The following is a 24,671-nucleotide window of genomic DNA, read 5'->3' as shown; positions in this document are numbered from 1 at the left end:
TTCATAATGCGTAACACAGTAATAAAGAGAAAAATAGAATACTTAAGTCTCCTTTCTGTCCATAAAATCTCAAAGAAAATGATTTAAACACTTTCAGTAACAAGTTATTCAAGACTCTCAATTTGTAAAAAACACTTGAGTTGCTATCAGCATTGGTGTAACCAAACACCTACTACCACGTGACCTAATTATTTTTTGGCATTTGATTGAGTCATTTTTATAAAAGAACAAATTCACAGACTTAGACAAAAAGCAAACAGATTTTAGTAAATATTTTATTTGAACTAAATTAAAGTTTAACTTTGTAGCCACTTGTATTCATTATCACTGAAATCTAGCAAACTTCCATTGAAACTTAAGTTGCCCGTAGAGAAGCTGGAACTGGAATGTTCAAGACAGTCTAAAGTTTTGAAAAAAATATCATGCATCCTGTGGATCCCCCAAAGCACAGCTCATCCACAACCCTCCTCCTCGTTGCTTCCTTCCATGCTGGGACTGTGGATTAGTCTAACTCCATATATTCTTTCCTCTTTTCACTTGATCTCTCACCTATATATGTCCATGAAGAACTTAACTGCAGTGGAACGTTCAGGGTGGTTTTGTAGGAATTCTTTGGTTTGTCCATCAGCCTCCAAATGTCCCCAAAGAGTCATGCCCTCTGGTCCAAGCAAAGCCCACTGAAGTCGATTTAATGGAAATGGTTGCCCCTCTGTCATTTTGTGAAATTCCAATCAAAGCCAGAGCCAGGGATGAGATGACTACAGGTAGTAAGTTAGAGAAGGTGTGACTTGCTTGGTGATAGCAGCAAACTTAGCTTGGTTTAGTAGGTAATAAAACTAGCCATTCACATAAATTATGAAAATTGAGTTTGGAAATGAGGGAGTGGCGAGGGAAGCGGACTCTTGGAGGTAGTCAGTGTTTGCTTGGTTTGAACTTGAGTGCCAGACTGTTGATGCAAAACCTCTGACCAGTAGGCCCAGGTCCATCAGGAAACACATGGCCAAGGTGAGCTTCGCACTGCAAGGAGAGAAGCCTCTGTCATTCCTCAACTAGGACAAGCCTCTTTATGTAAAACCAGACACATGAATCCCACATGGCCACCCCACTCGAGTTTTAGACACTGGTGTGGGGAAAAAGTCTACTGTACCAGAATTTTTTTTTTTTTTTTTTTTTTTTGCGGTACACGGGCCTCTCACTGTTGTGGCCTCTCCCGTTGCGGAGCACAGGCTCCGGACACGCAGGCTCAGTGGCCATGGCTCACAGGCCCAGCCACTCCGCGGCATGTGGGATCCTCCCAGACCGGGACACGAACCCGCGTCCCCTGCATCGGCAGGCGGACTCTCAACCACTGCACCACCAGGGAAGCCCTACTGTACCAGAATTTGATTAAGAAATGAAAGGATGCAGAGCACAGTAGTGGCCAATAGCTCTCTCCTTTATCAGTGAGAATGTGAGCAAGTGATTTAACTTAGGCCTTGATTTACTCATCTATAAAATGGGGACGATAATTATACCTATGTAATAGAGATGTTGTGATGATTCATTGATACGACACATCTAAAGCACTAACACAGTTCCTGGGTGAGTACTCGGTAATCTTATAGCCAGTGTATGATTATTGTTTTTTATTGAAGACAAGACTAAGCTATATTTATCTGCTTACAAAACCAGAACATTTGAGCACCCAAGGATATCACAGTGAATATGCTGTCTGGATTTAAGCCACTCTCTCCTACCAAGCTCACAGGAGGAATAACGCGCTGATGTCACCTGCAGCGCTGCTCCGCCGGTCGCTGACACGCTGCAGCGTGAGAAGGGGGCATCGGGACGCCAGCTATGCTTGGCCTTCCTGCTGACTGTCCCTGTGCAGCAGAATGTGAAGGGCCAGCTCTCTCTCTTTCAGATCCTTGCCCTGCTCCCATCTCGGCAAGGCTTGAACCAGGAAAGGCTCCTTCTCGGGTCTGCAGTGCCCGGAGTGATGGGAGATAGGTACCAGCAGCACGGGAGAAACCCAAGGTGCTTCCGTGACAAAAGTGCTCCCGGCCATAACACCAGATAGGCAAGGACAAGCGAGCTCTCTGTGGCATTTGGGGCGGCATTGGGGAAAACACATCAGAGAAAACAAAGACACCCACCTGCTTGCAGATGACCTCTGTGCGAGCTAGTCCCAACGAGGTGTCCACACGTCGCAAGATCCCTGTGTTACTCTCATCAGAGCCAGACGTCCCGTGAGCCTCAGAAAACGAAGGCCATCCAGTGCCCGAGCAGTACTTTTTCTCAGAGCTGTGTTAGACATCATGACACTACAGCTGTGAAGGCTGCTATTACCATACAAAGAGCATTTTATGCCCCGAATCATTTTTCTACCAAGCACGATTCGATTCCCTTCTCCTCTGCCAGATCCCAAGGCCAGTTCCGTGAACCACTAGTTCCACAGGAATCTGCCCACTGCATCTCCACTATTAAAGACGCCGTCTCATCAGGTCAAAGATTTCTTGTTCCTTTGATGTCGAAGTCATCCCACTCAAGGACTAAAAACATGAGGAGCTTTGTGAACTGCTGCACCTTAGGAAACAGATCAAATCCCTGTGTTCTAAACGTAGCAAAGGGGGACATGGAAATGAAACAATAGTGGTCGAAGGAGGGCATTGTGAGTTTAGCGTATCAGAGAAGCGTGAGAACTGATGAAACAGCCGTCTTCAGCCACCGGAACTTTGGGTTATCTAAATTCAAAGCCTGACTGCCTTCAGGGGTTCAAGAGCTGCCTCTGTCACTTCTTAGCTGTGTGAAATTGGACAGGCTGCTTATTCTCTCCAAGCCTCAGTTTTCTCATCTGTAACATGCAGATAATCATATCTACGTTATAGAGATGCTCTGAGGGGTTAAGGAGCTGTGCTGTGGGGCAAGTGGTGATAGATAAGCCTGGGCACCCAGAGTCATCACTGCAGTGCAGTGACCTTCCCGGGGAAGCGCCACAGGGACAAATGATGCTGGGGGAGGGTGATGGTGGTGGCAGAGGAGCCGGCAAGAGGAGCAGGAGGGCAACAAGCAAATCTGCTCATCAGAGACTCGCTCTCTAAGTGCTTTGAAAGATGACTCCCTTAAATCACACTAGGAAACAAATTTTAGATGGCAGGGAAATGGCTCTCTCTATCTGAGGAGGAGAGACAAGAAATGAATTGTAAATTCTTCAAAAAAACCCCCAAAACACCAAAAACTGAGTAAAGAGGGGGGAAAAGTAGCAAATAATCAAACCCCTAGACTATGAGCACAGAAGGAAGCTCAGTTTAGAGCACGAACCCCAGCAGAAAGAGTCTAGTGCAAGACAGAGACTCAAACGTTCTGGTCTTGGGACCCCTCTGTACTACAAAATTACTGAAGATCTCTGAGAACTTTTGTTTACATGAGTTTTGTCTATCAATTCTTAACAAATTAGAAATTGTAAGTGAGAATTACAAAAATATATATGCATTAAATTATTTTTAAAAATAATAAATTCATTATGTGCTAACATAACCTGTTTTTACAACAATAATTCTATTTTCGAAACTGAAACAAACATTTAGTGCGAAGAGTTGCACTGTTTTATAACTTTGTAAATCTCTTTAATGTCTAGCTTAAAAAAAATGACAATTGCCTCTTTATATGTGCTCGTGCATTCAATCTGCTGCAATGCTGTTTCGACTGAAGTGTAGGAAGAGGATGTGGTCTCGCGGATACGCAGTTGCAAAAGGGAGCACCTCGAAGAGCCCTGAAAAGATCCCAGGAAGTCAGGTATAGCTCTGAGGTTGACTTCTGAGAGACTCAGGTGTGAAGCCAGGCTCTGTCTGTTATGTCTATGCAACCTTGGCAAGTTACTTAATCTTTTAAAGCCTCTGTGTCCTGATCTTCAGAATCGTAATGGCATTGTTATTTCATGGGGTTACTGAGAGGATTAACTGAGATGCTTTCTACATTTACTGTTTTTAGCATAGTGTTAGACACGTGGTACTTAAGTCAGTAGATTTTTTTTTTTTTTTTTTTTGCGGTATGCGGGCCTCTCACTGTTGTGGCCTCTCCCGTTGCGGAGCACAGGCTCCGGATGCGCAGGCCCAGCGGCCATGGCTCACGGGCCCAGCCGCTCCGCGGCATATGGGATCCTCCCAGACCGGGGCACGAACCCGTATCCCCTGCATCGGCAGGCGGACTCTCAACCACTGCGCCACCAGGGAGGCCCCAAGAAAGTTTTGTGTTTTTTTTTTTTTTTTTTTTTCAGTACGCGGGCCTCTCACTGCTGTGCCTCTCCCGTTGCAGAGCACAGGCTCCGGACGCGCAGGCTCAGCAGCCATGGCTCACGGGCCCAGCCGCTCCGTGGCATGTGGGATCTTCCCGGACTGGGGCACGAACCCGCGTCCCCTGCATCGGCAGGCGGACTCTCAACCACTGCGCCACCAGGGAAGCCCTTATTTTTTAAATATCATTATTATTAGTAGTAACAGGTATCCATGAAATTTGAGCAGCTGTGGGTCCAATTAGAAGTGTCTGCACATTCAGATTGGGTTCTCTGCAACCCTTTTTGTTTTCCAAGGGTTCAAAAATATTCATCCGAGCTACTTTGGTCCAGGGAAAAACATTTTAAGTATCTTTTTTTTTTTTTTTTTGCTGTACGCGGGCCTCTCACTGTTGTGGCCTCTCCCGTTGCGGAGCACAGGCTCCGGACGCGCAGGCTCAGCGGCCATGGCTCACGGGCCCAGCCGCTCCGCGGCATGTGGGATCTTCCCGAACCGGGGCATGAACCCGTGTCCCCTGCATCGGCAGGCGGACTCTCAACCACTGCGCCACCAGGGAAGCCCTTAAGTATCTTTTAATCATAGCTTTTCCACACTGAACATTATACATAAACTAGTGATCATTAAAGGAATTTTGATGGAGAATTATGAATATAATAATTTTTTTAATGAATGAATCTAAGACTAATAAAAAGTCATTTAAAACATTTTATGGGAAACAAAAGTTTTATTGATGCAATTAACAGAATCTGGAGATTTTACCAGGTAATATGAGAGGCCCATCATGTATCATTTAAGAGTGAAAACTTAAATATTAAGGTGAATTAGAAATTCCAAAATACATATTTAAATGATTAGCAGATTGTAAGGCCCTCCCTTGAGAAACTAAAACCATTCTGTACCACCTTTAGTCATGTACTCTTAGAGGTGCTTCTTTTGTTTGGTTTTGTTATATATTTATTTGCTTTGTTTTTATCTTGGTTTCTGGAAATTCCACAGCCTCCCAAAACAGCAGCAGAGGCACTTGGTGATAACTGACAACCCTCATGGTAGAAGAATTTCCATTCCTTTGAAGGAATGGGAGCTCACAAAAGGTTAACAATGTTACTAAGTTCCTATTAACACCTAGGGTGTCAGCATATTCTGTAAAAAGGGAACTAACATCAGGCTCTCAGTTTCCTTCTATTCTAAGATTTATGACCATGAAACCTGTGATCTCACAGTAGATTTTAATAAACACTTTCAGAATCAGTGTGGGGGGGCGGGGGGAGGAGAAGGGAGGGGAATAGAGGAAGCAGGGGAGGGGCAAAGTCACAAAATTCCAAGGTTAAGAAGCAACAGCCTGGAGTCCCCAGGGGAGTGATAAAATCCCGAGAGGCTCTTGACTTGGAAACCCTGGATTAAATGTCTCTGAGTTGTCTCCCCCAGAATGTGCACCATACTGGTTTGGCCCGAAGGGAAGTGTGCAGGCAGCAAGGAGCCCAGCAGCCAAGAGACAGTGATCCCTCATCCACTTGATTCCTTAACTGTTTAGTTTTGGTTGACTTTTCACCTGGTTTTGACTCTGTACAAGCATTTGAAGGAATGTTTATTTCTTTTCTACTCCTGCTCTCTATTACTGAGGCTGGAGACAGGGGACAGAGAGAGAGGGAAAATGAGAGGTCAAACAAGAAAGCTATCCACCCTCCTGAATGGGAAGCACCGTCAGGAATATAGTCTTCATTTATAGATTCTCATTAATTAGAAGAAATTCTCAAGAGTTCCTCATTATCAAAGACACATTCATGTATATGGCCCTAAGAAGGATCTGTCTCTAAGAATGTCTCATTGCTAACATGTATCCAGTGCTTGGCATGTGTAAGGCATTGCTCTGGTGCTTTCACATGTATTAACTCATAACTCAGTTAATCCTCCCAACAAGTTTATGAATTCAGTACTACTAGCATGCTCATGATACAGGTGGGGAAACTGAGGCACAGAGAGGTTAAGAAACTTGCCTGAGGTCACACAGCAATGAAGCCAGGATGTACATCTACAGACTTAACCACTGTACTACACTGTCTCTCCTATAAATAAATGCATCTTTAAGAAGAGTACATTCTGGAACATAAAAGATTCTTATGAATATATTCTTATTTTTCTCAGTCTCAGCTGCAGCAGCAGCAGCAGTGGGAGGGAAAAAAATGGAACAAACTCAAAAGTCCTTAAGAAATGAAAATAGAAACTGCAACTAAAACTAAATGATTAAAAAGAAACACACAGGTTGGTAGGTCATTAAACTGGCCACTTAATGAAAGGGCTTTTGGGGAACTGGCTGGTATTCTCACTAGTCTTGGCTGCTTTGGGGATGGTCACTCAGCTTCCTTAATTTGGACGAGCACTGTGCTAATACAGTGGCTACTGGTCACATGTGGCCTTTCACGTTTAAATTATTTAAAATGAAATAAAATTAAAAATTCAGTTTTTCAGCCGCATCAGCCACATTTCAAGTGCTCAACAGCCATGTGTGATTGGTGGCCACCGAAGTGGATGGAACAGATACAGAACATTTCCATCATCATAGAAAGTTCTACTAGACAGAGTTTTTTGCTCTGGTCTCTCCGGTCCTTACCTGCCCCCAACATTCTGTGATTTCCTGACAGAACCTGGCTGGGCATTGGGTAGGAAGAGAGTGTCATCTTTACAGGTACAGAAACTGGAACGCCAATGAAGTTAAAAAACAAAGACTCAAATGTAGGAAGGAACATGCTCTTGCAAAGATGACCTCACATCTTTTGCCTTCACAGTCGAAAGATGGAAACAGAACATCTGGCTGTTTACTGCATAGTCACAAGGCCGTGCTTTACACTTTTACAACACGGTTCTTTGGCTAAAAGCAGAGTGGCCATCTCGAAGTCCCACTTCTCCCTTTTAATAGAACCAAGAGTCAAAGAATAACTAATGGTTCAGAAATATGCATCCATTTTACTGTTCCTAGCGTCCCCCAGGCCATCTCAGCCTGACTGCCATCTTTTTTTTTAAGATTTATTTTATTATTTATTTATTTATTTTTTGGCCGTGCTGCAAGGCTTGTGGGATCTTAGCTCCCCAACCAGGGACTGAACCTGGGCCCTTGGCAGTGAGAGCAAGGAGTCCTAACCACTGGACTGCCAGGGAATCCCCCTGACTGCCATCTCTGCTATCTCCTCACCAGCCACCGACAGAGTGAATGAATCCGGACAAAGTCCTGCCCTTCCGTGAGTGTGAAGGAAAATCAATCCTAATCGTTCCTCGTCCTTGCAGGCGGGGTCTGCCTTTCCAAATTCAGCCCACATTAGCAGCCTAGGAAAGCCCAGTCTGCTCAAAGCCCAAAGCACATAATGAGGCACTGCCTAATGGAAGATTCACAGAGCTGGCTTGATTTATATTTTATTCTAAACCAATTTAGGGTTGATGCAAAAGAAAGGAAAACATCTTTGAAGTTCTGAAAAACAGGACTTCAAAGATGTTTTCCTTTCTTCTTCATCGAATCTACTTTTTTTAGACTGTTTCCTGCATGTCTAAACAAAAAAGCCTTTGTTGAGAGATTTCAGATCCTGATTGACTTAAAAGAGGCTTTGAAATCAAGGGACAATTAAATTTACTTTTAGCTACACAGAAGAGGACATGGTATTCACTACCTTCAAGCACTGTGGGGAATCTATCCTCATAAAATTCTACATTTCCTAAATTAAATTATAAACCCATTTCTCCCTGGGAGAGATACAGTTTTAATCACATGGCCAAGCAAATACCATTATGGTTTAGATTTATTTAAATACTTTCCCAGGGAAAAAACTCTAATAGCTTTATCTTAAGGTGCCCACCAAGTTTGTTTTGTTTTTAGCTGTTTCTTGGGGATACAGAAAGAAAGAATATAGGCTAAGAAGTTAATGCTCTAAACACTAGAAATAATCAAGATAGGCAAGAATCTTAAATGAACAGCCCTCCTTATAGCAACCAGGCCAAATGAGAAGGGCAATTAAAAACATCGTGGGTATTTATCCAAGGCCCCAGGAGAAAGAGCTGTATGAATTTAGGGGCTTACTCTCCTTCGGTACCTTTTGATGTTTATCTCACCTGAAGAGCGGGCTGTCACAGCACACACAGTGATACATTCCCGATTCCTTGTTATTCAGGTAGATCCCACTGAAAGGCTGAAAGTAAATGAGATACATCACATTCAGGTTTCTCATAACTCCAGCAGGACACAATACAGCAGATCCAAATCCAAGATTAAGTCTCCCAATAAAGGAATTTTTGTACTAATTTGACAAAGTGCAAATATCACTGGAGAGAAAATTACAATGCGCCCAGCAAAGAAGCCTACAGGCTTGTTTACGACTGGCCTTTATTGTGCCAAATATTCAAATTATGACATTAATAATGCTTTGTATTTATATAGCACCTTTCACCCAAGAACATCAAAGCCTGTGAAAAAGCAAGAGAACCGAGCCTCTGGATTGTGTAAGATCTCAGTCACCATTTCAAAAGAGTTAATACAACAGGAATCTAGTCCACTGTCTAAAACACTTTGAAATCTCCAATTAAAGACAGGATATAGATACATATAAAGCAAAGCTCAGTGAGATTAGCTTGTGCCTTTAATATGCTTCACGTGGTGTTTAGAACACTGCATACTTAATACATGCTAAATAATGAGCTAGATTCTTGCAGGGCCTAAGTTACTACTTAGACGAAATTACCATGTTAATTGTGGCTTAAGGAGTTTGCAGGTTCCGAGAGGAAAACAAGGAGACTTGAGGCAATGAATGAGCCAAGACTAATTTTTTTAATGTTATTTTGTAAACTGATCTCATGGTTTGAAAAAAAAAAAAAAAAAAAGACTATTTTTGCCCAGTTCCTTCGTCATCTCCTCTGTCAAAGGAATGTCAAAAAAAAGAAACTCTTGGGCTTCCCTGGTGGCGCCGTGGTTGGCAGTCCGCCTGTCGATGCAGGGGACACGGGTTTGTGCCCTGGTCCGGGAAGATCCCACATGCTGTGGACCGGCTGGGCCCATGAGCCATGGCCGCTGAGCCTGCGCGTCCGGAGCCTGTGCTCCGCAAGGGGAGAGGCTACAACAGTGAGAGGCCCATGTACTGCAAAAAAAAAAAAAAAAAAAAAACTTGAACGAGCCTAGTGTGAAAATCTACAAGCAGTGGCTAGTGGCAGGCGCCGTCCCATTTTATGGAGAGAGGCTGAGGCACAGGGTGGGTCACTGAGTCCCAGAGCTGACTCAGGAAACAAGCAGCCCCCTTGGTCCTCTCTAGACGTCCCACCTCAACAAGTACACAGGTCAAACATTCACATTCCTCGTGGTAGGATTAACAGCACATTTTCAGGAAGCTGCATAATGGACAATTTCAAATTAGCCTACTGAGCCAACCATCTCAGCACACTTGGATGTTTTCCCTCTTTAAAAACCCTGAACAAGGGCTTCCCTGGTGGTGCAGTGGTTGAGAGTCCGCCTGCCGATGCAGGGGACACGGGTTCGTACCCCGGTCCTGGAGGATCCCGCATGCCGCGAAGCGGCTGGGCTTGTGAGCCACGGCTGCTAAGCCTGCGTGTCCGGAGCCTGTGCTCCGCAGCGGGAGAGGCCACAACAGTGAGAGACCCGCGTACCGCAAAATAAATAAATAAATTAATTAAAAAAAAAAACCCTGAACTTGGGGCTTCCCTGGTGGCGCAGTGGTTGAGGGTCCGCCTGCCGATGCAGGGGGCACGGGTTCGTGCCCCGGTCCAGGAAGATCCCACATGCCGCAGAGCGGCTGGGCCCGTGAGCCATGGCCACTGAGCCTGCGCGTCCGGAGCCTGTGCTCCGCAGTGGAAGAGGCCACAGCTGTGAGAGGCCCGCGTACCGCAAAAAAAAAAAAACCCTGAACTTGGCTGCAGACATCCAAACAGTGGTGAGCTGGTCTTTCTCTGGCCCGTCCCCTCAAAGGCCTGTACCCAACGCTGGCACGCATGGGCATCTGGAATGAAAAGGAAGTTTCGCATCCCCCCCTCCCCCACCTGGGCTGATGAAACACACATGCCAAAGGGCTACCCAGACCTGAAGGTGATCTAGAAACTACTCATGCGGCCTGGACAGCCTGATAATATTCAAGATATAATTCTGTCATTGCAGGGACAGTTGGGCAGAGGAAGTGACAGGGAACTGGTCGCACGGTAAGTTAAAACAAAATCAAACATAAAAGAATCCTGGGCCTCCCTGGTGGCGCAAGTGGTTGAGAGTCCGCCTGCCGATGCAGGGGATACGGGTTCGTGCCCCGGTCTGGGAGGATCCCATATGCCGCGGAGCGGCTGGGCCCGTGAGCCATGGCCGCTGAGCCTGCGCGTCCGGAGCCTGTGCTCCGCGACGGGGGAGGCCACAACAGTGAGAGGCCCGCGTACTGCAAAAAAAAAAAAAAAAAAAAGAATCCTTAGCCGACGTATTTTATGAAATGACGTTTCTCCTGGGCCTCCTCGCCTGATTTCCCGTCTACCCTCTCACCCTTCCTCCTCAGTTTTATACAAGTCCTATCACTTATTTAGGGCTTCTCGCTTGTTCATTCCAGTATTTACTTGAAAACCTAGTGTGTATCCAATGCTGGACTGGGTACTAAGGCTGCAGAGATGGAAAAACAAAGTGAAACCAAACCAACCCACAGTTCCTGCACTTGGAATCTGCTACCAAGTTGGGAAGAGACACGTGAGCTGGCAGCTGTCACACCACATGACAGGAGCTCTGATGGAGAGGTCAGTAGGGAGTGAGGGTAGCACTAGGCCCTTTACTACTAGGGGAGTTTTCACCAAGGCTTTCTGGACCAGGTAACGTCTGAGGTGTCTGAGATCAGGGTTTTCTTTTTCTTTAATCTTCTATCATTATTTTTCATTGCACGGCTGATTGGTGTTTATTACAGGAAATGCCAAGACACTACACTGAGTTCTGAAGGATGAGTACGAGTTAATCAGATGAAGGAATGGAAGAGTATTTCAGACAGACCAGCAGCCTGGGCTGGGCCCACATGACAGAGCAGGGCAAGGTGGAGAAGAGGTTGCTGCAAAGGTGGGGAGGGCCAGGTCATAGTGGCTTTGATGAGACCACGCTGAAGAGTTTTCATGCCATCCCACTGAACATGGAAAGCCGTTGGAAACTTTGAAAGTGGGTGTGCACACGATCAGAGCCGGTGTTTATTAACAGAAGGAGCACTTGACATGCACATGAAGAATGGATTGGAGTCGGGGCAGGAAGACACTGGAGGCAAAGGACAGTCAAACTAGTTCAAGCCTAGATTTAACTGTGGCAGGAGCAGTGGAAATAAAAAGACTAGAATAGATTCAAGAATTATTTAGAAGAGAGAACTGAAATGCGTGACTGTCAGAGTCAGAGACATTATGACTTTCAAGATACGCCTTCCCCTGGGTTTTCAAAGTCTGTCCTAAGGACTGAGTATTCGTGTACTGCCCCCACCAAATTCAAGTTTAAGCCCTGACCCGCAATGTGATGGTGTTAGGGGGTGGGGCCTTTGGGAGGTGATGAGGACATGAGGGTGGAGCCCTCAAGGATGGGATTAATGCCCTTATAAGAAGAGACACGAGAGAGATGACCTCTTTCTCTACCACGTGAGGACACGGCAAGAAGGTGGCCATCTGCAAACCAGGAAGAGAGTCCTTATCAGGAACTGAATTGGCTGGCACCTTGATCTGGGATTTCTCAGCCTCCAGAACCCTGGGAAATGAATGTTTGTTGTTTAAGCAGCCCAGTCTGTGGCATCCTGCTACGGCAGCCTGTACTAACACAGTCTGTCTGCACCAATGCGAGTTCTCTCTTCTTTTATCTTTTCCATACTATGAATACATACCTGTTGGAAACAGATGATACACTCAAAAGGAATGATTTGCAGATAATTTCACACAGAACTATTTATAAAGGTGGGGACAGGGCCGATGGAGACCAATGGGGAAGGTGAAGCACCCCCGGGCCAGTGACTGAGAACACGCTACTGGCCTGTGGGACACAGCGCGGGCAGGACCCGTGAGGCTGCGGCTGGAGGGGAGGGCTGCCAGCAGAAGCTGCAACCTGCATGGGAGGAACACAGTCCTAGGGGGACCCTGGATGCCTGTTTCTCCACTGTGCCCTCTGATCTTGCTGGCATTTCCCAGGGGCCAAACCCAATCAGGATTCAGAGGGCAAGGGAGCTGGTTAGTCTTCCCAGAACTCAGAGCAGAGTGAGGCATGTGGATAACGGATCTGGAAGGCAAAGAATGACCTGCATAAAACCTACCTTCTACTGATATTTGACTTTTAGTTATAGCTTGACCAGGCTGTAAACCGCTTTGTCATACTTAGCAGAGTGCTAGCAAGTTACTGCTGTCCAATAAAAAGCATGTGCAACTGAATTTGAATTTTGAGTCACCAAACAGAAAGCTGAGGTGTTTTACTTCTCTTTCCTTACCCTTATGGAGCTAACTAAGGCTTATAGTTCTGCAACGTTCTAAAAAGTTAACTGTGGAAATGGATCAACTGAAAGGGATTTATAACATTACTTAAAATAATGGATGATGCTCATTTTGTCAAACGGCCAAATGCACAGAGTATATTATACCATTTGTTTGAAAATCCCCCATATTAATTCTCCTAAACATCTGGCAGCTCACCTCCAGGCTGCCGTCTCCAGCTCCACACCTGTCCCTCAGAATAGGGCCAGCTTACAATGCTATGGGAATGCACACAACTGCACAGGGAATCACGTGTGGCTCCCCTGTGCTATCTGCACTATGGCTAATGTAGTCTCTTTCCCAGTGAAGCCTTTATAAAAATCCCACCCACAGGAAGTTTTCAAAAATACCAGTATTTCACCAGAATCTATTGGGATCTGCTGGCCTAACGGCTTTAGCATCGGTGGCGAAGTTGAGGGTGAGACCACGGTTATACGGTCATAGCACATGGACAGCTTACCTGAATTTTGCAGGGACTGCTAAATTCAAAGATATAAATATTCTACAGCTTTTAAAACCACTGCGCTGTGGTCCACTCCATGGGGTCTGCTTCACCAATGAAAATATCTAATAACCTGGTTCAATAACTATATCCCAGTGGTCATATTTGGGACTAAGACAGACTACTTGTTGGGAAATGCAGCACAGTAAACATGGTACATACTATAAGGGCTGTTCTCTCAGGAAATGAAAGAAAGCTGAGATTATTGAAGGCAGCTTCAATAATGTGTCCTCCTCGTGGCCTGCAGTCATGCGACAGTCACCACGGTTTATTTTTTGAGCGCCTGTTATCTGCAGGCACCATGTTATGTGCTGGGGTATACCAAGGATGGCAAGTGCTAAGAAGAGAAAGTACTGGTAAAAGCAAACCCATCGGGGCTGAGGAAAGGCTTCCCTGCGGGAGTGAGAGTGGCACTGAGAGCTGAAAGGTAGGTTTGAATGGGTCGGGGTGTTGGTGGTGGGGGAGGACACGGGGTGAAAGGGCCTGAAGGGAGGGGAAGCCCAAGGTCTGAGAGCTGAAAGAGGACAGTGTGGCCGGAGTGCAGTGACCAGGGGGAAAAGTGGCCAGATCTGAGGACAGGGGATGGAGGTAGGGGCCAGAGCCTTTAGGGCCTTATTAGCCACTTTTCAACTTTTCTCTTTACTTTGAAAGCAGTGGGAAGCCACTGAAGAATTTCGAGCAGGGGGTGATGTGGTCAGATCTGTTTCCAAAAGATCTCTTTGGCAGCCATACGGAGAACGGCAAGGTGAGGAGCAAGAGCAGCTGGAGGCAAACGCATGCGAGCCAGGGCTGGTGGGAGCCTGGACCAGCCTGCAGGTGAGAGCAGCGGAGACGCCGAGTATGGGAAGGTCCTTTCGGAGGCAGAATGGGTGGGCGAGGCGACGGAGGGCAGTGTGTCCAGGGAAGGATTCTGGTTTGCACAACTGGATGGATATTCATGGCCGAAGAAGGAGAGCAATGAAAGGCACCAGATTCGCAGAGCAGATGTGATGAGTTAGGTTTCGTAGCGAGATAGATTCCAACCTGTCCTGCCCTGCCCCCAACACACCTACTCAGAAACTGTCGGTCGGTGTGGCTTACCGGTTCCGTCCCTTTTTCTCTTGTGACATGGAACTGCTCTGGAGTCAGCTTCTTCTGCAACTCACTCTCCGAGAGAACCGGCTTCCGCTTTGTAAGGGACCCTGTGTTGTTCAATAGGAATTAAAAAAAATTAAAACAGCAAGGCCCAGTGTGCTGAGGTTGACTTCCTTGGATTTGTCTAAGAAAATTTAGTTATTTACCCAAAGAATTAGAGTCATGCCTTTACTACAAATATTTATATGTTTAATTGTTTTTCGTATTTCATTACATTGTTAGGGATCTCAAAATAACTACTGTATAAGAATTTATTTACTTTAATAGCAATGGTCGACAAATTGCAAATTATAAGGTGGGTGCTACTGACTTTCAAATGATGTCTGTGATCAAGTTAAGGACTTTTATATTTTCTATATTATTAAAATATATTTTGCTTGGAAAAAAACCCAGTAAGGCACAATGACCTTTTCTTCTCTAGCCTCTCTCCTAAAGGGCACCATCTCCCAGCAAAACACGCCATCTCTTCCCCTCCCCCTTCCACCCCTTTCTTCTTCACAGAGACCAGAAAGCTCAGGTACAAAATACTGTAATTGACTCATTAGTTTAATAAGAACTGAGTAATAAGTAGAGAGCCAGTTTTCCAGTCCTGCTGGGGCACAGAAGATAAGAGGCAGCTGAAATACGAAATAAGGTAGAATAAATTCTCCTTGGGTTACTAAGGGTAGAAGTTCATCTTTCTTCTATTACTACGTTCAAAGGAGTGTTTCCTGTCAGGATTCAGCTGGGAGTAGCTGAGTGATTGGAGAGAAAAGATCGTGGAGCCAGTGGGTTATTAAACCCCTCTTCCTTGCTGGTTTATAAAGATATCTCTGATTTTGTTTGTCAAGGGAGGTCTTTTATTAAAAATTCTTTTTGGGGCTTCCCTGGTGGTGCAGTGGTTGGGAGTCCGCCTGCCGATGCAGGGGATACGGGTTCGTGCCCCAGTCCGGGAGGATCCCACATGCCGCGGAGAGGCTGGGCCCATGAGCCATGGCCGCTGAGCCTGCGCGTCTGGAGCCTGTGCCCCGCAACAGGAGAGACCACAACAGTGAGAGGCCCGCGTACCGTAAAAATAAAAAAATAAATAAATAAAAATAAATAAAAATTCTTTTTGTGTGGAAAAAATAAGAGACTCCTATAGCACATACTCCTGAACAGGAAACTGAGACCTACCATAATCTATTATCATGCTTCATGGTTTTTTTCCACTTTTGTCTTCCTTTCTTCTGCTCCCTTCAGCTTCTATTTTACAACTTTTTTTCCAGTGAGTGTAAACATAATAACTTTAGCCAAAGAGAAGTAGGAAGCCTAATGTATATTATAATAAATAAACGTTTTAATCATCCAAACGTTTTAATCATCCAACGTTAAGAATATGAAAGGACCTTATCATCTGCTTACACCTCAACTTACAAAGGAGAAAATGAGGCCCAAAGGGTTAGTAACTTGACCACAGCACTGAAGATGAAATGTTAAATACCTGTGATGTCACCACCCACATAACAAACATGTCAGAAAATCGTAGCTGAATTTAATTTTTGGTTACAAAAAAGAAAGTCCTAAATAATCTCTCAGCAAGAGAAGACTTATATCTTCATCACGAGTTTATAATACTGCACAATATGGTATTTTCAGTATTATATATGATTGACTGCTTATGGTTGTCTACATTTTATTTAAGGGTTTTTAGCTGTTAAATATATTAGACGGTGTCCTTTCTTAAATACTTTTTATAAGGCCACGGGGATTTCTTTTTTCCAGTGGAAATATACCTCTGAAATACTCCTGTGGAAATATTGCTCAGTTACACACAAATTTTTCAGGAACTCAGCTCCTGGGGAGCAAAGCAAAATGTATTCATGTGATAAATTATTACTGCTTAGTGACTTTCAGAGTTATTATGCAGAATGCCAAGTAATAAAGGGAGAAGGAATGATGAAATTTTTAAAATCACCATTTTTGCAATCACTAAAATAATAGACGGATTCAAGCAAGAATCATCAGGGAATTCTAAAACCCTTGGGTGAAAAGACTGTTGAAGAATGGAAAGTTACACATTTTCAAAATATGATCCCTCAAATTATTAATTTTACAAGTAAGAAAATGTACCTTTACAACAGAAAAGTCTAGAAATCACCACCTCAACCAAGTAAGCAACGTTAGCATCACTGACAGTGGGGCCGGCTGACATCATGTGCCTCTGGGTGGGACGCGCTGCACTGAGTCTGCTCTCAGAGAGCTCACCAGGACTTCTTAGGGACACCCAGGAACACTTCATCCTCATCCCATCTACTTCTCCATAGAAGTGACACTAGACACTCTCTCTTTCTGGTATAGTCGACTCCCTCAGCTTCCATGACACCAAATCCTCCTGTCTCTCCAGTTCCTCCCTCTCAGCATCCTTTCTCAGCTCCCCTTCCTCAAGCCATCCTTGAATACTGGTGTTCTTTAGAGGAGTCTGTCTGTCTTAGGCTTTCTTCTCTCATCCCTCCACACCCCCTCCCCCGCCCTGGGAGAGTTTATCCTTAAAGTACCATCTACATGATGAGACTCCCAACCTGTTTTTTCCCTCCATCCTAGATCTCTCTGCTGAGTACTGGATCCATACACAATCCACACCTGGATATCTCCACTAAGCCCGTCCCAAACAAAAGAATTTCATGTATCTCCTCCACCCCAACCCAAATCTGGTCCTCCTCTCATGTGCTCCAGCTCATCAATTTCATGTTTCAACCCAGAAAGCCAGGCCATCATCCATGACTCTTCCCTTGCCCTTGCACCAAGCCTGTTGGTTCTACTTCCTAAATAACTCTAGGATCTGCTCATTCTCACCCCTCTGCAACTACCTTGGATCAGGCCAGCATTACCTCCAGCACAGATGATTACAGATTTTTTTCTAATTTGTATGCCCTCCCCTATTCCAACCGCTTCTTTTTCCTCACTGCCCAAAACTGTTCAATGTGACATAATACCCTCAAGATAAATTCCCAACTCCTTGATGTGACTTCCAAGGCTCTTCATGGTTGGCCCTGCTCACCACTTCCAACTTCTCCCTTCTACTATGCTCCAGTCCCTCTCAACTGTGGTCCTCTGAGTTCCCCGAGAAGACATCATAGTTTGTTTAGCTTTTTACTTGTTGTTAAGATGGAGTGACGACTTCTAAGATCCTTACGTGCCAGGACAGAAACCGAAGTGTCCAATCTCTGGTCTCGGTTTACATGTTATCTTCTCCAAGAAATATTCCCTGACCCCCTAAGTCTGGGTTGCAAGCTCCTCCTCTGGGTTCTCACGGCCCTCAGTGCTTCCATGATAGACACGACAATCGCAGGTTAATTTGTCTGGATGTCTCATTCAACTAGAAGCTGAAAGTCTGAAAACACTGTGTCTTTGTTCAGTGTACCCCTATTTATCAGTGCCTTGGCATTTGATAAATATTCATTTCTTCATTCATTTGTTCATATTTACAGAGCACGTACTATATGCCAGACACTATTCTAGACGCTGGGGATACAAACGTAAAGAAAACAGACAAGAGTTGCCGCCCTTATGGAGTTGCGGTAGAGTAACTAAGAACGTAAAACTTTAGATGATATTTTCAAAAATCACAAAGGAGGTTAGAGAGCGTGAGGATGTGTGTGTATGTATTTATGCGTGCGTATACACACACAATTTAAAATAATGAGGGAAGGTCTTATTAAGAAGGCGACATTTCAGCAAAGAGTTGAAGGAAATGAACAAACAGACAACGTGAATACCTAGGAGAAGACCACTGCAGGCAAGAGAAGCACCAGGCTGGGTGTGGCTGGCGCATCTGATGAACAGCAAGGAGGCCAGAGCAACGGAGGTGGAGTCAGCAGGGAAGGTTAGTAGAAGTGACAGCAGACGGATGATGGGGGCCAGATCATTTAGGGCCCTGAAGGCTATTGTAGGGACACTGGCTTATGTTCTGAGTGAGTCTGGAAGTCACTGGAAGGTTAGCAGAGGCATGACATGATCTAACATATTTTAAGAGGATCAGTGGTTGATATACTAAAAAAATATTTGAAGCAGGGTAAAGTCTGAAGCAGGGGAACCATTACAGAGGCTACTTTAGTCTGGCTGAGAGGTGGAAACCTGGATCCGGGTGGCAACAGGAGAGTGGCTAAGGAGGAGCGAGACGCTGGACACAGTCTGATGGAGGAACCGGGGGATCTGCTGGTGGGTCAGATGTGGAGGTAAGACAAAGCAAAGGGCCAAGGGTCATACTCCACAGCTTCTGGGCTCTGAGAGATGGGGGAAGACTACAGGAGGAGTAGGTTTGGGAACTTGGTTTTGAATTTGTTAACTTTTAAAAAGCCAATCAGATATGCAAGTGGAGATGTCAAATAGGCAGTTGGATATATGGATTTAGAGTTCCAAGAGAGGTCTAGGATGAAAATATAACTTTGTGACTCCTCAGCCTTTAGATGTTATTTATCTTGGGGACTGGAAGATCCCCAAGTCAGTGAGTGTAGACAGAACAGAGAGGCCTGAGGGCTGGACTCTGAGGCTCCGCAATATACAGGTTGAAGAAATGGGGACAAGCAGAGAGGTGGGAAGGAAACCACAAGAATGCAGTGTCCTAGTGAAATGGAGCAGGACCCTATGGTGCTTGCCCCCTATGTCCTCAGGCTGCCTTTTGTCTGTGGAAAAACTTTAGCCAAAGAATAAGTTTAATCAGAGAAGTGAGATAATGCAGAAACAAAGGAAAAGAGTCCAACAAGACCAAATAATAATAGGTTAGTCATTAAGCAAAGTCAAGGACCTTTAGTGCCTCCTCAAGGGCTATAGGTAATATTCCGAGCCATACCCTGTGAGCTGTCTTACAGATACTCAAACCCCGCAAGGTGGAAGAAGTTACATGATGACCAGGCTGTAGCCATGACATAAGCAGTCACAATTCTGAGAGCTGGCCTTAAAGAAATGGGAACAAACTGTCCCTGGAACTGAAGATTAACTGCACTTAAAACAATCAAGATGACGCTGATCGGACCACCGATGACCAATGTCAAGATGACTATCAGAGCTGACTGCGCTGTTTCTGCGTGTAGCCCCCTCCCCGCATCTATAAAAGCTCTTGCGGGGCTTCCCTGGTGGCGCAGTGGTTGAGAGTCCGCCTGCCGATGCAGGGGACACGGGTTCGTGCCCCGGTCCGGGAAGATCCCACATGCCGCGGAGCGGCTGGGCCCGTGAGCCATGGCCGCTGAGCCTGCGCGTCCGGAGCCTGTGCTCCGCAACGGGAGAGGCCACAACAGTGAGAGGCCCGTGTAACGCAAAAACAAACAAACAAAAAAACACCTCTTGCCCACTGATTGTCAGTGGGGGGAGTCGGCCTTTGGACAGGCCTCTGCCCCCTCCCCCGCCAGGCTGCCGGCCCCTGAAATAAAGCAAACTTCCCTTCCCACCAACCTGGCCTCTGTATTGGCTTTAGAGCGGCGAGCAGCCCGACCCCACTTCCGGTTACAGTTCCTGGCTCCCAACCTGGGGCTGCTGCACTCTCGCGACATCTGCTCCCGGGATTTTCCCGAGCTGAGCCGCCATGACGACGCGCCCGCGTGGCTGTGAGGAACCGCTGCTCGAGGCTCGCTGGCCCCGGGAGGGGGGTTTGGGGGGACGCTCCTAGCAGGTGCCGAAACCATGTGTTTGGGGGATTCTCCCTGTTTCTCCCCTGCTCGGCACTGGCTGTCAACGTACGCTTTTCCTTGGTGGAACGGAAACATGCATCTGGACATGCTGACGAGCTCCATGACTGAGTAAGTCCACTGGTGTGCAGCCGGGCAAACTTCTCTTTTGAGCACGAAGTGCCATCTGCGTATTTTGCCAATTGGTTCTGACGTGTCTGACATTGAGGGCTGTTTGTGAGCACTGAGTGTGTCATTTGGGCATTTTGCCAATTGGTTCTGACGTGTGTCTACTGTCGAGGACCCTTTGTGTTGGAGAAGTGTTTGGGACTCCACGTGGGTCACTGTCTTGGAGGATTGTGACAGTTCTGTCTTCTGGTATGTGAGTGTGTATTTCATTTGTGTGATTGGTATCTTTGCTGTCCTTTGTAAAATGGGAAGGTCAGGTTCAATTCATTAGAAAAATTTTAGCTATGAGATTACGACTAAAGAAAAAGGAAGATAATTTTTTTAAACAATATATGACGACAGTATTCTTTATACTCCGGAAAATAATGGATAAGATTAAACTATTTTGAAATTCCAAAACCGGTTCTTTTTGCATATGCAGTTAGAGAAAGCTGGCTTGATAAAATACTGTTTTCAGAATTCTGACCCTGAGAGAACAAAAATATGCATAGGAGAAAGCTTGAAGTTAACTCTTATCATGTCCTTGAAATACAAACACAGCCCACTTTGCCTGAGACTTAAGCCTTGGGTTAGATAGTAAAACTTCAAAAGATGTTTGGGTTTATTAAACACACATCTTGTACCACATTAAAGAGAAATTATGCTATGAGAAAAATGTAAGTTTTTAGAGGTTATGGAATATGTTCTTAAGTTTGCCAATCAGTAAATGCTGGTATAACAGTTCAATTACTTGTTTCTTGGTTTTGTTAAGGCTTTTTTTTTTTTTTGCGTTACGCGGGCCTCGCACTGTTGTGGCCTCTCCCGTTGCGGAGCACAGGCTCTGGACGCGCAGGCTCAGCGGCCATGACTCACGGGCCCAGCCGCTCCGCGGCATGTGGGATCCTCCCAGACCGGGGCACGAACCCGTGTCCCCTGCATCGGCAGGCGGACGGACTCTCAACCACTGCGCCACCAGGGAAGCCCTGTTAAGGCTATTAAGGGTTAAAAATTGTAATATGTAATTAAAACTACTAAAAATCATAACGGAAGCATTTCAGTGTGGAAAGCAAGTAGGATATGTGTTGTCGGCGAGAGAAAGTATAAAGAATGGAGATATATTTGTTGAGGAAAAAATGAGGATAATAATTTGTCCTACAGTTGGTTGTTTTTGGATGGGCAAAAAAAAAGGGACAAATCATATGGATACAAAAAGTGATTAAAGGTTTGTGAAAAAAGGGAATTTTGAGAAAAGAATTTTGTACATTGAAGGAGTGATTAAGGTTAGATTGCGGGCTTCCCTGGTGGCGCAGTGGTACTTGTTTATGTCTCACTAGTCCTCCCCACAACGTGGATAACTAGGCCAATGTATAAACAAGGCCCCAAGTCCACAACACAGGGTTAAATGCAGCTGCACTTTTAACCTTTCCATTTCTTATTTAATTATAACTAATGCTTATTGTATGCCTACTAAGCACCAATATTGTGATAAAACATTTTTAGGGTTTTTTTTCATTTATTCTGTAAAACAACCCTACCATTATCACTATCCTTATTTTATAGAAGAAAAAAACAGGCTTCAGCGTACCAAGTTCAAGACGTGCCCAAAGACACAGGGTCAGTGATTGACACTGTCGACTCTGAAACCCCCTTAACCACAAAATTACTACCTGCCCATCATTCTCAGCGGTTGCCTACTAGTTTGTTGAATTGAACTTTCATGGTTTACTTAAGCATTCCTTAACTGATGGATGTTTGGGTTAGAGCCAGTTTCTAGTTCTTAAGAGTAGTTCTGTTAAAGACATCTCTGCACATATAACTTTGTTCTTCTTTAGAATTATTTCCTTAGAAGGAATTCCCAGGAGGGGGTGCCTGATAAGTTAGCAGTTCCTGTATTGGTATCTGGCCAAATTTTAACTTTGCTGAAGAACCTCAAATTCCAGGGCGAGTCATTAGGCTGTTTCCGACAGCACCAAGTACAAACATGAAGGACAAATTTCTGTTGAAACCACCACCCTATAAATGGGAATGAGAAGAGCTCCAGCCCACAGCTGTGATGTTTCCATCACCTATGGTTCTCAGGAAACCAGTGCTTGGCACACAGTAGGCACAGAACAAATAATCAGATTGGCTGACTAGAGACACCAAGAGGTTTCGAAGGCCATGGCCCCAAGTCATGTTAGATCAGCTCCCACTGCACACTGCCAGGGCTTTTATTTATTTAACACAGCATTTTGAAAACTTCAAGGGATAAAAAGAATTCCAAGTGACTGGGTACATTTTCAGCACAGATATATAGCTTTAAATGTCTTCAATGGACACATAACAAATGGATTCAGAGATTGGATGGCTAGGCATCTGCCCAGAAAGCCAGTGGACACGAGGCACTAGATTCCCCTGAAATAGGCCTGAAATACAGTGCCAGCTAACGCACATCTCCACAAGTGACTCCGTACTAAAGGATGAAATGTAAACGTGCCCCAGTCCCACAGAGCAGCCAAAGGCATTTTGTAGAAAATACACAGTAGGAAATACACACACTTTTCCCTAGTCTGTATCACAGCCATTGACTAACTAACCTCAGGTTAGAGGAGGTATGGATTATTAGTCCACACGTTTCCCTGGGTCCTGGAAACACAGAAATAGAGCAGGTCAGGGAGCAGATCCACAGGCATGCAAAGTCTGAACCGCCTGCTTCTCGGACGCGAAAAGCAGCAGACATAACTGGAGAAGGGGGACAATGTAACAGAGCAGGGGCCACTGCAGCAGAGAGCGCGCGGGGTGGTCTGCTGACCCAACACCTTGAGGCCCGGCTCTAGAGCATAACATTTTATGCAAAAAAAAAAAAGAAGTGTGTGCACGTTTGGAGAGAGGACCTATACCTTTACACAAATCCTCACAGGGGGCAGTGACCCCCCCGCCCCCCGCCCATAACAATTTACAACCAGCTGTCGCAGAAGGCAGGAGGTGGGCGGGCAGGGGCGTCCCGAAGGAGCTTCCCGAGAAAGTACGCGGCAGGTCCAGAACCAGGCGGGCTCCCAAGTCCTGGCAAGTGAAGGGAAACCGAAAGCCGGGAAGTGGCGGCGGGGCCTGCGAGGCCCGCGTCCTACCTGCGTCCTCAGGTCCGGTACTCGCACCGAGGCCGCCCCGGTCCGCTCTGCCCCGCGCCGCCCACCCGGGCACTTCTCGGAAGGGAAGGCTCCTAAGCGCACGGAGGAAGCGCGCCATGACGCTGTACGCGACCCGGAGGGGCCCACGCCGCGTGACCCGCCCACGCCCGCAGGAGCCGCCCACGTCTTCCATGCTCCGCTCCGCCGCCTCCCACCCCCTCCTGTCCGGTCTCCAAGCACCACACCGCGCTGTGCTCCTTACCCCACTCCTGCCCTTCCCGCTTTCCTTCTAACCGCTTCTTGCTCCTGCCCCTACCGTCTCCCCTTGGCCGCCTTTGGCCCCCTCGGCCCCTGTACCGCCTACCTCCCTGCGCTGCTCCCCCAAACCTGCCTCTCCCCTTGCAGGCTCTTCCCCTGGTCCCACCTCACAGCACCCATTCCCACTCTACTCCTGACGCCCTCTCCCCCCACCCCACTGATCTGTTTTAGTTTGTTTGCATTTTCTAGAATTGTTTATAAATGGAACTATAGATTAGTTTGCTTTTTCTTGAGTTGCACGTAAGTGGAACCATTTTTTATTTTGTCTTGCTTCTTTCACTCAGAATAACTATTTTGACAGCCCTTCCTGTTCTTGCATGTAACAACTGTTCATTCCTTGTTGGTGCTGAGTACTATTCCATTTATAGATATACAACAGTGTGTTTACCTAGTCACCTGTTGATAGACATTATCATTCCCAATTTTTCCTTATTAGAAGTAAACCTGCTGGGAACATTTCTGTGCAGATCTGTGTGTCACTGACCAGAGTTCTTGGACTCCTTAATCAATAGAAATTGATAAGAGGCCAGACAAGAAATTCAGGCAAGGCTTTATTGACACTCATACTGCAACATGAGGGAGCGAAAACAAGTAACAGGTTCCCTTGCTCGCTTCCTGAGGGAGGGCAAGTTGTTTCCTTACGTGGGGTGAGGGTCAGGGTTGGTGGCGGGTCCAGGGGCTGTGCTGGAGGGGTGGCTTGGGTGGTTTGGCCACCCCTTTGGTGGTGCTGTGTGCAGGGTGCCTGTGCAGGACCCTGCTTTTGCTTCCAGCTCCTCAGAAGTGGCAGTTGTGTTTTTGGTCTTTTTGTATGTGTTGTTCATAATTTGCCCCGACTCACAGTTAATTTTACTCCCTTATAGTTTCTTTGTATTTTGTTTCTGGAAGAGAAAGTTTGTCCAGGTGCAAGCACTACAGTAAAGGGTCCCAGGTCCCAGCCTTCCTCATTTACATGGACATGTGCTTTGCTTTCTCTTGGTTAAATAACTGGAAATGGAATGGCTAGGTCATAAGGTAAGTGTAACTTTTTAAAACTACCAAAATGTTTTCTAAAGTG

General features: G+C 45.8%; 1 protein-coding gene across 1 annotated transcript; it reads right to left on the bottom strand.

The window, feature by feature from the left end:
* Positions 1–273: 273 nt before the first annotated feature.
* Positions 274–23,450, bottom strand: MSRB2 (methionine sulfoxide reductase B2). Its single transcript, XM_060095452.1, has 5 exons — positions 23,300–23,450; positions 14,350–14,450; positions 8,367–8,443; positions 2,136–2,283; positions 274–1,017 (listed from the first exon to the last, which is right to left on the bottom strand). Exons 1-5 carry the CDS (start codon positions 23,415–23,417, stop codon positions 913–915), a joined length of 549 nt encoding a protein of 182 aa, XP_059951435.1. The 5' UTR covers positions 23,418–23,450; the 3' UTR covers positions 274–912.
* Positions 23,451–24,671: the final 1,221 nt, after the last annotated feature.

This window comes from Mesoplodon densirostris, chromosome 4, assembly GCF_025265405.1.
Source record: "Mesoplodon densirostris isolate mMesDen1 chromosome 4, mMesDen1 primary haplotype, whole genome shotgun sequence".
Classification (NCBI taxonomy): domain Eukaryota; kingdom Metazoa; phylum Chordata; class Mammalia; order Artiodactyla; family Ziphiidae; genus Mesoplodon; species Mesoplodon densirostris.
The sequence above is the reverse complement of the archived record's forward strand: the minus strand, read 5'-3'. Positions and strand labels throughout refer to the sequence as shown.

Bases quoted from the DNA above. Each gene is read 5' to 3' on its own strand.
- MSRB2 (XM_060095452.1), bottom strand. From the start codon at position 23,417: ATGGCGCGCTTCCTCCGTGCGCTTAGGAGCCTTCCCTTCCGAGAAGTG. The intron at 2,284-8,366 runs GTGAGATAAACA...TGTCTAACACAG, and splicing joins TGTGACAGCCCGCTCTTCAG to CTCTGAGAAAAAGTACTGCT. The intron at 1,018-2,135 runs GTGGGTGTCTTT...CTCTCCTTGCAG, and splicing joins CAGAGGTCATCTGCAAGCAG to TGCGAAGCTCACCTTGGCCA.